Source organism: Camelus bactrianus, chromosome 13 (genome assembly GCF_048773025.1).
Source record: "Camelus bactrianus isolate YW-2024 breed Bactrian camel chromosome 13, ASM4877302v1, whole genome shotgun sequence".
Taxonomy (NCBI): Eukaryota; Metazoa; Chordata; class Mammalia; order Artiodactyla; family Camelidae; genus Camelus; species Camelus bactrianus.
In genome coordinates, this window is record NC_133551.1 from 54,080,014 (window position 1) to 54,094,690 (window position 14,677).

A 14,677-nucleotide genomic window follows, 5' to 3' on the forward strand; every position below is an offset into this window, starting at 1 on the left:
CTCCGTTTCAACTTTCCTTTCTTCAAAACGGATGGTATGCAGGCCAAGGCCTTTGATTGGGGCCCGAGAGGTAGACTGAGGCACAGCCTTCACCTGAGATGATGCACCCTCTTCGACCAGAGGTCGGCAGTCCGGTGATAGAAGGTGCCCTCTGCAGCCTCCTACAGGGCTCCGGTTCTTGGCCCATGGGCCTGGGCCCTACCTGGGGAACAATGGATGGAGAAGTCAGGCTCTGAGCGTCGGAGAATCTGGCTTTTTCCTCCCACTCACTGCCTGAGCCACTCTGAGCGACCTCCAACAGGGAAAAGCACCAGACCATGCCCGCTCTGTCCTTCCTGCCCGAACAACACAGCTGGCTGGAAGAACTGGAGCAATTTGCCTCCACAACCCAGCAGCTTACCACCCTGGGTCCCTAGCTCCCAGGAGTGAGGCCCAGACAGAGAAGCACTAGGCACAGAAGACGGGGAAGAATCCATTCAGGGCAGAGGAGAAACACAGGAAACAGTGGTGGGATTTACCAAAGACTGTTTATTGCTCTGTGATTTCCTCTGGAAGCTGTTAACAAGACCCATGACAGCCAAGGGCCAGGTGTGTATCTAGATCAGCTAGATTCGTGTGCCCATCTCCTCGATCCATACAAACTCTGTGCTCGAGGGCCCCACCCAGTCAAAGACAGGCTTCCTGGCAAATTGGCTAAATCTCAACAAGAAGAAATGATGCTACTGCAGACCACTTCCACCTCCCCAAATCCCATATCCTAGATAATAAAGGAAAACGCCACAAGTACCCCTCCAAAATAAAACCTCCCCTGGTCCCTCAGGTCTGACTGAGGCCCCAGGAACGCCCGAGGCTCTGCAGGAGCCAGGAACCCAGTGCCAGGAGGCACTGGTCCCTCTCCTGCTGTTCCAGTGACCTCCCCAAAAGGGACCTGAGTCCCAGTGGTGCACTCCGCCCACACTGCAGGAAGACCCAGGCAGGAGCCAAGCCTGAGGAAGCCCAGAGTCTCCAATCTGGGCTGTAAGTTGTCCTGCTGGACCTGGCGGATCCCCAGTAGCTGTGGCCTCACAGACTCTACTGGAAGACCCGGTGCAGGCTCTGGGCCAAGATGTCTGTCTCCTCGTAGCCCTCACAGCTTTGCTGCCAGCTCTCTGGCACCTGTTCCATCCCATAGTAGGCGCCAGCAATGGCCCCAGCCATGGTGGCAATGGTGTCCGTGTCCCCACCAAGTGAGATGGAATAGATGAGAGTCCTCTGGAGGCTATTGAAGGCTGAGGGGATCTCAGGATCAGGCTCCATGCAGCGCAGGAAGCAGTAGATGGCGGTGGGCACAGAGTCAAAGGCAGCAATGCCGTTCCCTGTGGGGAAGTCAGACTATGGGGTCTTGACCACCCACCACCCACCCCAACTGTGCCCCAAGGGGCTTCCCACCCCTTGCCACTCTCAGCTTCAAGTTAGGCTGTGATTAAGATCACAGGCTCTGGGGTTAGACTGCCTGCGTTCAAATCCTGGCTCTGCTACCTACTTGCTGTGTGATTCCTGTATCTTGGGTTCAATTGCTTGTGCAAGAGTGAATACAGTTAGGAACTCTCACAGGGCTGGTATGAGGGTGAAATGAGACCATACAGGTAAAGCATTCTGCATAGTGCCCAGAACACAGTAAAAGTGCTGTATAAATAAACATCAGTTATCACCATTAGCTGTAAAAACTAGCAGTCAGCTGCAATTTCTGGGGACCTTGATCCATAAGGCTGAGTGGTGCCGTGGCCTTTGAGCAAGAAGGTGCTATGCTCACAGCCTGCCAAGGACCCTATAGATCACGGCTCTGGTGTCAAGGCAGCTCTGGCGAAAGTGCGACTCCAGGCAGCCCTCCCACCCCTGAGCCTAAGTCTGACCCTGAATGATGATGGAGGGGGTGCTACCCACCCAGCTCGGACACCACCTCCTCTCTGGTCACTGAGTCCTGCTCTAGAAGCTCTCCAATCTTCTTCAGTCGGCTGGAGTATGGACGCTCCTCCATGCCCAACCTGTGCGTCAGGGGTGAGATTTCAGGGAAGTCAGAGCCGGCAGGGAGGAGATGGAAGGCAGGAGGAAAGGCTGTGAGGCAGGGCGAGGCGGGATGTGAGCAGGCAAACACCAGGGACAGGTGCCTGGCAAGTAGTGGGAAGGCCTAGGTGTGAGCCAGCTGTTTTGTTCTTTGGGACCCAGAGAGCCCTGAAGCACAGCCAAGGCCAAGGGCTTCTTCCCACCCCTCCTTGGGGTCTGCAATTACAGAAGGAAGGCTTCAGCTTGAGACAATGTCACCCCTCCAGCATGCACACTCACGAACACCCTTCCAGCCTGCCTCCATCCCACATACTCACTCCCTGGCATCCGACACGGACTGGGCATCACTCTCCAGCTCTTCCATGTGGCCCAGGAGTTGTTCAAGGAAGTGATCACTGGACGACTCACCCTGCAAAGCCAGGTGCACAGCCAGGGCCTGCAGGATGGCACCGTTGTAACCCAGGGAGGAGGCATGTGTCAGCTGGGCCGAGAGCCGGGCAAACTAGGGCAAAGGCAATGGAGGCAAAGACCTGCTGTCACCAAACCCAAGCTGCAAAGGGAGGGAGGGAAGCGCCCAGAAGCCAGCCTGCCCGGACTACCTTCTGCACATCTTGGACGCTGCTATAGGCCAGGGAGATGCCAGCCACCCGCATGGCGCCCCCGTTGCCATAGGAGCCTTTCCCATTAAACTGGGCCCGGGCAGGCTCAAAGACATCACGGCACTTGGGGCTCAGGAGCTTCTTGAAGACAGTGATCACTCCAGCACCATAACCTCGGTCAGGGTCTTTCCTGTACTCCTGAGCGAACCTAGGGGAGAGAAGGGGATAAGACAGACTTTAAAAGATGCCTGTCAGGGTTGGGAGGGAAGAACCCGGCTGGTCTGGGGACTGAAGGACCCTGTGCCAGCGACACTGTCGCTTCTGGCTTGGAAAGCTGCAGCAGCCCTAGAGAGTGTCCTGCCGAGGGTGTGGGACCCGGCATGAACAGAAATCACTGCTCTGGTCAAGGGGTGCAGTAACTCTGCCCACCTGGTCTGCCTCACTCCAGGACCACGCCCCTCACCTGTGAGCCATGTCCACCTCGTCGAAGGCCTCCTTGGCCAGCAGGGACTGCACCAGCGCCCTGGCCATGGCTGTGTCATCTGTGTAGCACAACGCTTCTGCAGGGACAGGGCGGGGGACCGGAGATCAAGCTTTAGGGCTTGAAGGTGGTAGCTTTGGCTTTCTGCTCATTCCTTTTATCTACTACTTCTAGAAGGCCTTAAGTCAGCCTCTCATTCCCATCCAGGTTCCTGGGCTCTAAGCCTTGGGATTTTCAGCAGTTTTTTATTGTGAGTCAGTCACCACATCCTGCTGATTTCTGTAGGAAAACCTTCCACTCCCTTCTGCTATCACTCCACCTCCAGTCTTGACAGATCTACTTTCGGCCCACCTTCCCCTCCCTTTTCACTCTCAGGAGGTCCCCACCCCCTACTTCACTGGGAAGAGAGGCTAACAGGACCTTATCCAAGGCTGTACTCTCCAGTCTCCCCTCAAAGGGACTGAGTCTCTCCTGCAGTCCACCCCCAGCCCAGTTCCCTGGGCCCTTGCCCTTCCTTTTTCTCCTCTCCTGTCTCACCTGTTCTCCCTTCGCTTGGTCCCTGCACTCTGCTCTTCCCCAGGGAACCACTTCGCTCCCATTCCCAGTCCAGGTGATTAGGGCATGGAGTCAGCTCCACCTCTAGTCTAGCCAAACAGCATACCCCATTCCCTGGTTCAGGAATGGATGGGTGACCTGAGCCAGGCCAGTGAGACTCAATCGGAGACCTCTGCTGGGGCTACTGCAAAGAGAAACTTCCTCTGCTGGAGTTACTGAGCTGAGAGCTGCTGGGGGCCTCCTCATGGGAAGAGTCTGACAGAGTGAAGTTCCTCCAGAAGAATGCAGATCTGAACAAGGAGAGGAACTGAGTCTTGAGGAGACGGCTTGATTTAGCTCTGCTTAAAAGCAAGATCTACCGCTGGATTTCTCAGTGACATCAGCCAATGCATTCTCTTTTTACTCAGGCCATTCTGAGTTGGGTTTTCTGCCCTTGCACTCAAACTGTCCTAAAACCTCAACCTAAACTGTTTTCCCCTTGTCTTAACATCAGACTGAAAATGAAATTGTAAACTGTTCCTCCATCTTGTCTTCACCTCAACCACAGTTCATCTCTCTCCTTCCCTTCATTCCAAACCATACTCTATTTTCTCCTTTTCCACTTCTTCCTAAACCCACTGAAATCTAACTTCCAGGCTTCAACCTACTGAAAATACTTTTCTAATTCTAGACCTCCCCCTACTTGGCCTCTCTGTAGCCCCACGCCAGTAACCAGTGTCTTCATCTTTAATTTCTTGAGTTTTGTTGACACCCATCTCCCCTGATTCTCCTCTTACCCAGCGGTTTCCTTCTCTAGCTCCTTTTCCTCCTACAGGGTTCTGAATATGGCTCCTTTTCCTTACTATTCTACATGCTTGACCTCAGCTGTGATACTGAGGTGAGATCTGGGTGATGTGTTGCCCGAACAAGGGGAGGGAGAAGCGGACGGGAAAGAGCTTTTCAGGCAAAGGGGCGGCAGCACATGTGAAGGCCTGGGTTAGGGAGGCATGATGCGAGAGCAATCTCAGCGCAGAAAGCACGGCCGACGGTGCTGTAAGATGAAACTGGAGACGCAGGCGAGGGCCGTCCACGGAGAGCACGTTTAGGAGTTTGGCTGTGTCCTAAGGGTAATGGAAAATCCCTGCAGATTCATGCGGCGAAGGCCGCGATCAGAGCTATGTTTTGAGAAGCGCACTCCCAGCTGCGTGGCGCGATGATTCAGGAGAACCAGGTGATACCGGTAAAATCTACAGAGATGTTAAGTACGGCACTAGGCGAAATCTAGGCGTGGCTTGCACGGCTGGGAGGATAGTGTGGCCACGCTCCGAGCTGGCGAACCTTCGGGGCGAGAGGTGTGAAGACCGGGCTCGGATTTAGATAAGCTGAGTCCGAGGTGCCCGCTGGTCGTGCAGATCTGGCCCCTCTCGGCTGCGGTCCCCTCCCTCCCCGAGTCCCTCGTGGGGCCCCAGCCCCCTCCAGTGCCCTTGTGCACCCGGCCCCGCCCACCTGTCCCCGCACTGGCGGGCGAGCCGGGGTCCGGCTCCAGGTCCTGGACTTGACGCAGGACTGACGTCAGGTCGACGGTGTCGCGCGCTTCGTAGATGGCGCCCACGCAGTCCCCGAGCAGAGCGCCCGCCAGGCAGCCTCGGAAGCGCGAGAGGGAGCGGGCTGCCCCAGCCCCTCCGCAGGCCGCCGCGGTCATTGCCGCCGCCGCCGCCGCCGCCATCCGCGCGGACCCGCCGCCACTTCCGGTGTGGCCGGCGTGCGCCCCACGGCGCCTCTCAGCCGGCCCCACAGCGCCGCCCCGCGGCCCGGAGTCGCAGCTGCCGCGCGGGTGACTAGGGGCGGTCCCGCAGCCCAGGTGCGATTGGGTTTGGCTTGTTTTTAGCCCGCATATCCCCCACCTGTAAACGGTGTCACAGCTGTGAGGGACGGCCACTAATGGTTCTCCAAGACCTTCAGGTCACTGCCCTCCGCGGCCTGCCTTAATGATGTGTCGCTCTGTGCCCTGGCACCTCAGTCCTCCCACGTTCACCCCAGACCCCTCTGCGCCTCCCCTAGGCATCAAAAAAGTGGGCAAGAAACAGAATTGGTTAGAGGTCACGCCGCTAGAGCCCAGGGGTACTGGCCTAGCCCAGAGAGGGGCTCCCTGAGGAGAGAGAAGGGAAGGCATGGGATTTGGAACATAGAGCTTGAGGGGTGATGTTCCTCATCTTTGCTCCTCCAAGAGCAGAGGGCCAAGAGCCCTCTCCCTGCTGACTGCATGCAAGGGTAGCAGAGAACCTCTGGACTGAGAACCCCGACCTTTATTAGATTCATCCCCTCAGCCCCTCTCCCTCTCTCATTTCCCACCAGCCTTCCCCTCCTCCCTCAGCCCCCTCCCTAGGTTAGCTCCAGTTGGCAGGTTTTGAGTGGACTCAGGGTGCGGTTTGTGGTGCGGGTGAAAGTGTCCACCTCCGGCACAAACTTCTCAGCAGGCACAGTCAGCTTCCGACGGGTGTCCATGCACTTAGTGTCCAACAGCATGGAGTTGGCCTTGCAGGCAATGTCAGCCTGCAGCCGGGCCAGATGCTTGTACAGGGCGTCCAGAGCATCCCTGGAGAGAATTAATATCCCACCACCCTGGCGTAAGGCTGGGAGGTCAGGGCCGAGCTCACCTGCCTTGAGCCAGGAAGACAGCGGGGAAGCCAACAGGCAGCAAGAGACCCCAGTGGTGGGAGGCGTCTCCCCACCCATCCTGCCCACTCTCCAAACCTACTGCGCTTGCGCCAGCTTCTGCTTCAGGGCGGCAATGGTGGTCTCTAACTGGTGAACCTCGTCAGTGAGGCCGTACTGTGCCTAGAGGCAGAGGGGCAAGTTGGGAGTCCCAGGTCAGGCACACTCTCCTTCTGCCCACGGGCCTGGGCACTGCCCCACACCAGCACCCCTGCTCCATCAGGGAGTGAGGCATCCCGAGGAAACCTTAGCAGAGGCTCAGTGCTCCACTGGGATGCCCGCACACCTGGTCCCGGCAGAGTTCCACATTGGGACGGTAGGTCCTGGTCTCTAGCCGGGTGTGGCATAGCTTCAGGTTCAGTAACTTTCTGCGCAGATCCTCCTCCAGGTGCCGGATGTCCTCCTGCAGCTCTGCGATCTCCTCCAAGGTCTGCAGGGACAGAGTGACTGGTCTCCACCTGGTGTACCCAGTCCCCAGGGCTTCCTGGCCGGGACCAGGCTCCTCATCCCAGCACAGGAAGCCCAGGCCCCAGGAGACCAAATGGAGACGGCTCACATTCTTTTCTTGCCACTTGAGCTCACTGTACACTTTCTCCATCTCCCGCAGCCGCTTCCTGAAGGCAAATTCCGTTGCAACTCTCTGGGCTTCAAGTTCGTTGTTGGTCTGAAGGACAGAAAGTAGGATGGGCAAGGGGAGGGTATGAGCTCTGGCCATCTGAGGATGTGGATCAGGTGGGGGGGGTGCCACATGGCTGATAAGGACTTGAGTGCATGCTGGGGCCATCCCTTAGCCTGGGAAGATCGGGGTAGGGGGAGTGTTCAGTCACCTCAGCAATAGTTAGGGCGATGGCCTCCCTCAGCTCTACGGCTCCTTTCATCTCAGCTTCTGCCCGGTTCTTGTTGAACTGACTGAAGTCATCCCACTGCTGGAGTGTGGAAGAGCTGCAGGTGGCAGGAAATACTGGGGTCATTAAGAGTATGGCTTCTGCGGGGAGGAAGAAAGAATGAGTGAAACACTCTTCTTACCCACTGGGGACAATTGTGGGATTAATCTTCAGGGAGATGTTTGGAGATTTCAGGTTGAGAGAGAGGCAGCCTTTGTCAATGTCCAATGTCTCCATTTTGCCCCGATGGTCAGAGTTGAGCTGCTGTCGGACTTCCTGTAGGAGGCTGGGGAAGGAACAGACTCGATCCAGGAACCATCTCTCCAAGGCCCTGGAATGCAGCCCGCATTGCACTGAAGGGACAACGAGTGATGGGGATGGGAAGGCTGGGGTGACAATGGAGCTACTGCTGCAGCTGAAACAAAGACGGACACAGCTGGATGAGCTCCCACAGACAAAATTTTGGCACCCAAGTGCTTGTACATCCCATGGGGCACACGCATGTGGCTATACTCAGAAGGCTTACACTCCCAGCAAGTCAGGGGTGGTGGCAAATGGGCTTCCTTCTTTGTGCTCCCAGTCAATTGACAATGGCTGCCTAGAGCAGGGTCATGAAAAGTATTCTGAGACCATGTCCAGGAGGTAGAAAAGGTGTTCCAATTAGTGAGTGGTTTCTGCCACGGGCAGCAGGGGCAGAAGGTAGCCTGAGAGCCAGTGACTCGTTATCCACGGTACATGCATTCCACATCAAGATACAGACTTCAAGGGCCGGTGAACGTGAGAATGACACGTCTCTCCCTTACCAGAGCTTCTCAAAGGCCTGGCTGATCTTCTCTTGCAAGGCCTTCTTGGTGGCTTCAATGATCTCCACCTCTTTGTGCAGCTCTTCCTCTGCGGGGTCCTTCACCACATCAATGTCACGCCGACTGTCCCGCAGGGTCAGGCACTCAATTGCCACATCCAGAGGCAGGTTCTTGGCCTGCAGGTTTTGCTCTGCTGACTCTTTCATCTAGAAAAGAAAGGGCACAGGAGGCTGGTGGGGCCATTGGCTGGAAAGTAGTTTTCATCCCCACTTTAGCAGAGGGGCCACTGAGGGACTCAGATGGACATGCCACCAAATACCCCCATCAAGGTTTCCCTGTTCCAGAAGTGGGGAGGGAGGGGAGGTCCTTGCAGCAGAGTCTCCTGGCACCCTGCCCTGGCTCCATGCCTGTGTCAGGGTGTCGATCTCAGCATCTAAATCCGTCAGACACTTATCCAGCATCTCCTTCCATCGGTTGACAGTATCAATTCTCTCTGCCAATCGAGTCCTATTGTCATGTTCATCCCAAATGGTCTGGAAGAGACAGAGACAGATAAAGAGGGTGTCGGGAGTTGGGGGCTATCCCTTTCCCATCCACTGGGCTCCGACTCCGAACCTGGTTGTTTGTCTCGTTGCGGAGGACTCGGGCCTCCTGGCGGATCTGGTGTGAGGCATCTCGCTGCCGCTCTGCATTGGTGGACAACAGGTAGCTGTTGGTGTGCCAGTCTGGCAACCGGAAGCGTTGACTGGGCTTGACGCTCAGCGTGGCCATGGTGCAGGAGCCAAGGGGTCAGAGACCTCAGGCCTGTTCCAAGGCACTCCCCTCTGCTGGAGATAGCAAACCGTGCTGCAGGAGACCACTCATGAGAGCCTCTCCTGGTTCAAAGCCCCTCCAAAGGATGTGCTCCTTCCCATTTTGCTCCAAGCCCCTCTCTGCAGGAAGCTTGGGAATAACTCCCCCTACACTCAACTTTGTGTGAGGCATTAACTGTCTCCTCCCGCCCGCCCATCATCCACAGACACAAACTGCTGGACACTACAGGTCCTGGAGCAGGTGGAAGGGGATAATGGAGTCCCTTGGGCTGTGTGTGTGTGTGTGTGTTGCCAAGTGCTTGGTGGGGTGGCAGAGGGAGAGGGGTAGCAGGAAAAATAGCCCTTAATCTAGTTTTCCACCCCTACTTCCAGCAACCAAGTCTTGTGGAACTTTCTTTCTCTGCTCCAACTTTGGGCTAGGACCCCAGGGGATCTAAGAGAAGCCCTGTTCTCCAGCCAGAGAGGACGGGCTATATTCGCAGGGGCTATGAATTGGCACTAGGGAATTGCGGGTGGGGTAGGGTGTGGGCGGCCTGGTCCCCTCCCCATCTGGTCATTACATTCCCTCCCTCCGCCCTTTGTTGGAGGAGAAAGAGCGGGTGTGTGAGGGGCCCCAGTGGGAGGAGCTGGGGTTTGTCTAGTTCCCAGCCGAATCCCTCCCTTCCCTTCCCTTCCTAGGATAATCATCTTTGGTTTAAATTAATACCCCGGCGCAGAGAAGGGAGAGGGAGGGAGCTGGGCCCTGGGTATGAGACCCCCTCCCTCCCCTGGTCCCCTCACCTCCTTGCTGGCCCGCACTTCCGCCTCGCCTCCCCCTCTCTTCTGTTGAGCGCCCCCGGTTGCTAGGCACCCGCCCGTCCGCGCGCAGGTCTCCACCGCCCGCCTGTTTAGCTTGGCAACCGCCGGGCTGCGGCGGGGCCAGACGCCTTCGGGGTAGGAAAGGGCCCGCGGCGGGGCTGGGACTGCTGGTGGAGGCGCGGGAGGAGGAGGGCATCAGGATATCGCGTTCACTTCATTTACAAGTTAAACTTTCTTATTTTGGTAAGAGTTACGCATCGACAGGGCAAAAAAAAAAAAAAAAAAAAAAAAAAAAAAATACGGCCGTGCGTAACTAATCTCTTGCTCAGGCTCATTTCACAGCAGGTACCGTTCCAAAAATGTGTATATATTTAACTTTATTTATGCACATTCCTTTGATCCTGTCTTTCCCAACAATTTCATCATCTGCTTGACGATATAGAAGGAATGATCATCGTATTTGGAGAGGGCACGTCCCTGGGAGAGGTTAACTGAGGTATTAGAAGTAGTGCTCAAAATCCAACCGTTTATTTAAAAGGAAGGGGGAAAAATTCAACCTCGCTAGTACCATTGTAGGCCTTGGGAAATGTTAACAGTTAATGTACACAGCTAATAGGTGAAGTAGGCATTATCCCCATTTTCGTCGGTTAATTAAGAGACTGTCAGGGATGAAAAGCCGGAGGTGTCTGATCCCCTGGTCTACGTTCTCCCAGTTACGCCTCCGCACTGCCTCTAGTGGTGGTGCTAGACATCAAGAGGAAGGCAGGGATGCTATCCCCAGCGTGCCGACCCGCTCCCCCTCGGAAGGCTGTGCAAAAAGATCCTAGGAGGAGGGTGTTATTACGACTGTGCTACAGGCGAGGAAACTGAGGCACAGAGAAGTGAGGAACGTGCCCGGGGTCACATAACTAAGTGGTAGAGCCTGGATACAAACCCAGGCAGTCTGCCCCAGTGGCTAAGTTCAGGTTTGATGGATGAGGCCAAGAGGGGAATCCAAGAAGAGTCCCCAGTCTTAGAACCTCAGTGATTGATGGGATGCGGTTATCCTTCTCAGAGGGCAGAGAGGCAGAAAACCTATGGCTTGGTAGGCAAGGGGAGGATGAGGTTGGCTTTAGAGAAGTTTGAGGTGCTTGTGGAGGATATAGAGGCTGGAATGTTTCCCAGACTTCTTTGATCACATTTTTTTTCCCCCACAGAATATTTTCTAAACTCTAATACATGGCTCATAAGCCAGACATGCATGGGAACTTGTGATAAAGCTCTTTTACTAGGACTAAAGAAGATTAAAAAAAAAGAGGCCCTTGACAAGTTAATTGCCAGAAGGAATGATCCAATTTTGGCATAGATATTTGGAAACATAACAGAAAGAAGTAAACAAATATGGCAGAATGGTGGTGGCTTTGGCGGGTATCTCTGACTGTAGTGGTGGCCTTGATGTTCACGACTCTTGCAGTTCCTGCACAACCTGACCGACGGAAGAAGATACTGGCAGAGAAGACCAGACAGCTGATGACTTGGACCAAGAAAAACAGAGTGATAAAAATGAATGATGCCACATTCAGTCATTTTGTATTAGAAACACCACGAAACTACTCTGTTATTGTGATGTTTACTACTCTCCAGTTTAGCTCATGTGTAATATGCCAACCTGCTGCTGAAGAATTTCAGATCTTGGCAAATTCCTGGCAATTCTCCAATGCATTCGGCAACAAGGTATTTTTTGCTATGGTGGATTTTGAGGAAAGCCCTGAGATCTTTAAAATGCTCCAGTTGATGTCAATTCCATGTTTCCTCCACTTTTCTGCTAAAAGGACATTTACACCAGATGACATTTATCATTTGGAAGAAAGGGGTATCACAGTGCAGCAAATGTCTGCATGGGTAGCTGAGAGAACCCAGAAAAGGATGGTCAACATCAAAGTCAGAGAGCATGCACATAATTACTATCCCTTCAAGTTAGGGGTATCTTTGGCTCTCATTGGTGGAATTGTGTATGTATTGAAATGGAATAGGAAATTTATTTTAAGCAAAAATTTATGGGCCATTTTAGTTCTGTGTTTTGTGATCTTGATGACTTCTGGTCAAATGTGGACTTATATAAAAGGAGCCCCATATGCTCAAAGCAATCCTCACACAGGACATACCCATTATATTCATGGAGTGAGTTTCTCTCAGTTCGTGGCAGAAATGTACATCGTTTCTCTGTTTCATATGTCCATTACCCTGGGAATGGTGCTCTTAGATGAAGCTGCCACCTCTCGTGTGAACATTATAAAGAGGAAGATAATGTCCATAGTCGGTATGTGTCTAGTTTTAATATTCTTCAGTTGGCTGCTCTCTCTCTTCAGACTTAAAGAACCTAACTATCCATTCCGCATTCTCATGGATTAAAAATGATCCCAGAGATGTAGACAATGAAGCAAGAAATTCTTTTAAATGTGAAAAAAAAAGAAACAGAAGGATATGAACTCATAACTTTTTTTCCTGTTTTTATTCGTATCTTTTTAAAATTTTTTTATTTGTTTTAAACAATTTTGGGGGACTAATTAGGTTTATTTATTTATTTATTATTATTTTTTAATGGAGGTACTGGGGATTAAACCCAGGACTTCATGGATGCTAAGCACATACTCTACCACTGAGCTATACCCTCCCCACTCATAACTTTTTTAAGTGATTGAGATTTAGCTAAAGGAGACACCTAGTGCCTTAGCAATAACAAGCCATTTTCTCTCAAAATCTGTGAAGTGTTATGGTATGTATATCTTCTTCATTCTTCTCAACCTTCTCCTCCCAGTAAATGTCACAGATTACCTTACTTAGTCAATTCCAGTGATTAAAATCCTTAGAGTGTACACCTTCAGTTGAAGTAGGACAATGTTTAAAAGTGCTTTAGCTAATACTTGGTCAGCTGATCTTATTCTAATGTGAAAAATAATATCTTGGTATCGATCTCCACATCTAGCTACTGAAGTTAGAACTGTATTGCCTTTCCTGGAGGTATATAATTGCACAGCCTGCTTTGGGCACTGCCCTCTGAAGCCTTAGCATCTTCCTTTAGAATACACGTCCAGTGTCCAGAGGCAGACATAGGATTACTTGGTACTCCATCTCCCAAGTCTTTCCTACTGAAATACTCTTATCTCCCTGCTTTCCTACTGTGTGTCTTGATGTCTGTAGATATTACAAACTAATTAAATATTGGGTTATAATTTCTCCATGATAAGTACCTTTTATCTGTAAAGATTTCAGGTAAATTATCTTTCCTTATTTTTCTTTCAAGTGGCCAATCTAACAAAATAGTAGTTCCTATTTTGGTGTTGACTTGAGGTTGTTTTCAGTTAAATTTAAATCTAAAAGAAAAATAGATACAAAGACAATTCAGAGGGTGAATGATGACTTTATTCACCCTTGTCTGGTTAGAAATGTGCTAAAATATCAAGTTACTTCCAATATGCAGAAATGCAAAGCTGAACATCTTAAGAGCTGTGCTATTTCGGCCTTTCTTCCCTCTTAAGTACAAATTTGGAGATTTGTTTGTTTGTTTACCTTCTTTCTGTTATATGCAGATAATTAAAATTAAGTCCTAATCAGCTTATTAACGTGATGGCAAATGACAGCAAAGACTTATGTTACAGTTTACTATTAAATCAAACTCTGGTCTTCCCTCTGCAAATTGCTATTTTAGAAATATGAGAACTGTGACTGTGAAAGTGTCTTTCAAGCAAGAACAATTTAGTGTCACCTTAGAAGATTTCTGCTTTAAATTGGGACTGGCTTTGGCTATTTACAAAGTGACCCTCCTTAAAGGTATAGTGTAAGATTTTGAGGTTTTATATAAGAGTTGTTTGCCAAAGGAATTGGGCATACCTACCCCTGAGTGAAATTACACTTTTTTTTTTTTTTAAACACGGAGTGGGTGGGAATAATTGACATCTCTCACTTTAATTTAGACATTTTTGTTTGTTTCCTCCAGAGGAAAGTGCTTGACTCTGGCCTTTTTTTCCAGCTTACTCTTCTGTTGATCTTGCCCTTGTCTCAGGCCAAATAAATTCACGTTTTGATTCTCAAGGCTGAGACATATGTGAGGCTAAGCAGTGTTGAACAGCACATTAGTCAGAGAGCAGAAGCTGCTGCTTACACTACCCAGCTGCAGATGATTTGCCCTGGAGGCTGAAGCAAACTTTCTCCCGACTTGATTTGCCCTTCTTATTTTCCAAGCCCACTCTTACTGCGTAAGAAAGAAAAGCCTCTCGGTTCAAATGAATGAAAAGTAGCTTTGCTGCACTCAAAGTAAAGTGTTATATACTTTTGTGCAGATTTTCAAATTAATATCTAAATGGTCTTAACGTACATAACAGTAATACTTCTTAATTAAAGGTTTTGAATACACCTCTTAATATATTAAAACTTAATATATTAAAACTATTCAAAGGGATACCACCAATGGAAAACTTTTGTAATCTAAAATATTTATAAAAGTACAAAAATAAATCAGAAAAATTAAACTCATAATATGGTTAAACAACTTAATTTTACATTTATATATAATACACATGAAAACCATCTGGATGATGGTGGTGACTGAAGTCCTGCCTGGTGCAGCATCCAAACGGTTCCTAAGTTGTTTTTGACTTCAGTTTTTGCAACATAATGTACAAATTCCATTTAGCAAGTTATGTTGCATTAAAAAAAAGTAATATTGTATATTTAGCAGTTTTAAGTACTTTGGGGCTATTTCTGGGTCAGTTAGCAAAAAAGCCTATTGGTGTTTTGTTTCAGCTGAGAATCAGACATTATATAAGGCTTCAAAATCCTAAGCCACTAATGCGTCTGCTTTGATTATAAGTAAAATTTGAGCCCAAGCATTATTCTTAAGGGAAAAGATTTTAATAGAGAAAAGTACGAGAACAGTACTGCTCTATGAAGGCATTGCAAAGCTCTTTATAGACTGGTAATTATAGAAGTAACAAAAGTGACAGAAGACAGGCAGACAGTCATCTTTCTC

The 14,677-nt window shown here is 50.8% G+C and overlaps 2 protein-coding genes across 4 annotated transcripts; both read right to left on the reverse strand.

The window, feature by feature from the left end:
• Positions 1-508: 508 nt before the first annotated feature.
• Positions 509-5,425, reverse strand: ADPRS (ADP-ribosylserine hydrolase). The gene is made up of 6 exons (XM_074376863.1): positions 5,164-5,425; positions 3,106-3,202; positions 2,643-2,850; positions 2,361-2,545; positions 1,924-2,024; positions 509-1,355 (listed from the first exon to the last, which is right to left on the reverse strand). The coding sequence occupies exons 1-6, from the start codon at positions 5,381-5,383 to the stop codon at positions 1,072-1,074; spliced, it is 1,095 nt and encodes a 364-aa protein (XP_074232964.1). The 5' UTR covers positions 5,384-5,425; the 3' UTR covers positions 509-1,071.
• Positions 5,426-5,570: 145 nt separating this feature from the next.
• TEKT2 (tektin 2) lies at positions 5,571-9,720 on the reverse strand. Of its 3 annotated transcripts, none has more exons than XM_074376861.1 (10): positions 9,652-9,720; positions 8,675-8,883; positions 8,467-8,592; positions 8,060-8,265; positions 7,399-7,542; positions 7,200-7,314; positions 6,929-7,036; positions 6,659-6,802; positions 6,416-6,495; positions 5,571-6,253 (listed from the first exon to the last, which is right to left on the reverse strand). In XM_074376861.1, exons 2-10 carry the CDS (start codon positions 8,828-8,830, stop codon positions 6,040-6,042), a joined length of 1,293 nt encoding a protein of 430 aa, XP_074232962.1. In that variant the 5' UTR covers positions 8,831-8,883; positions 9,652-9,720; the 3' UTR covers positions 5,571-6,039. The 3 variants fall into 3 exon arrangements, with proteins under 3 accessions (XP_074232962.1, XP_045376323.1, XP_074232963.1); XM_045520367.2 differs by having other exon boundaries at positions 8,675-8,886; positions 9,652-9,719; XM_074376862.1 differs by having other exon boundaries at positions 6,140-6,253; positions 6,412-6,495.
• Between the last annotated feature and the right edge of the window lie 4,957 nt (positions 9,721-14,677).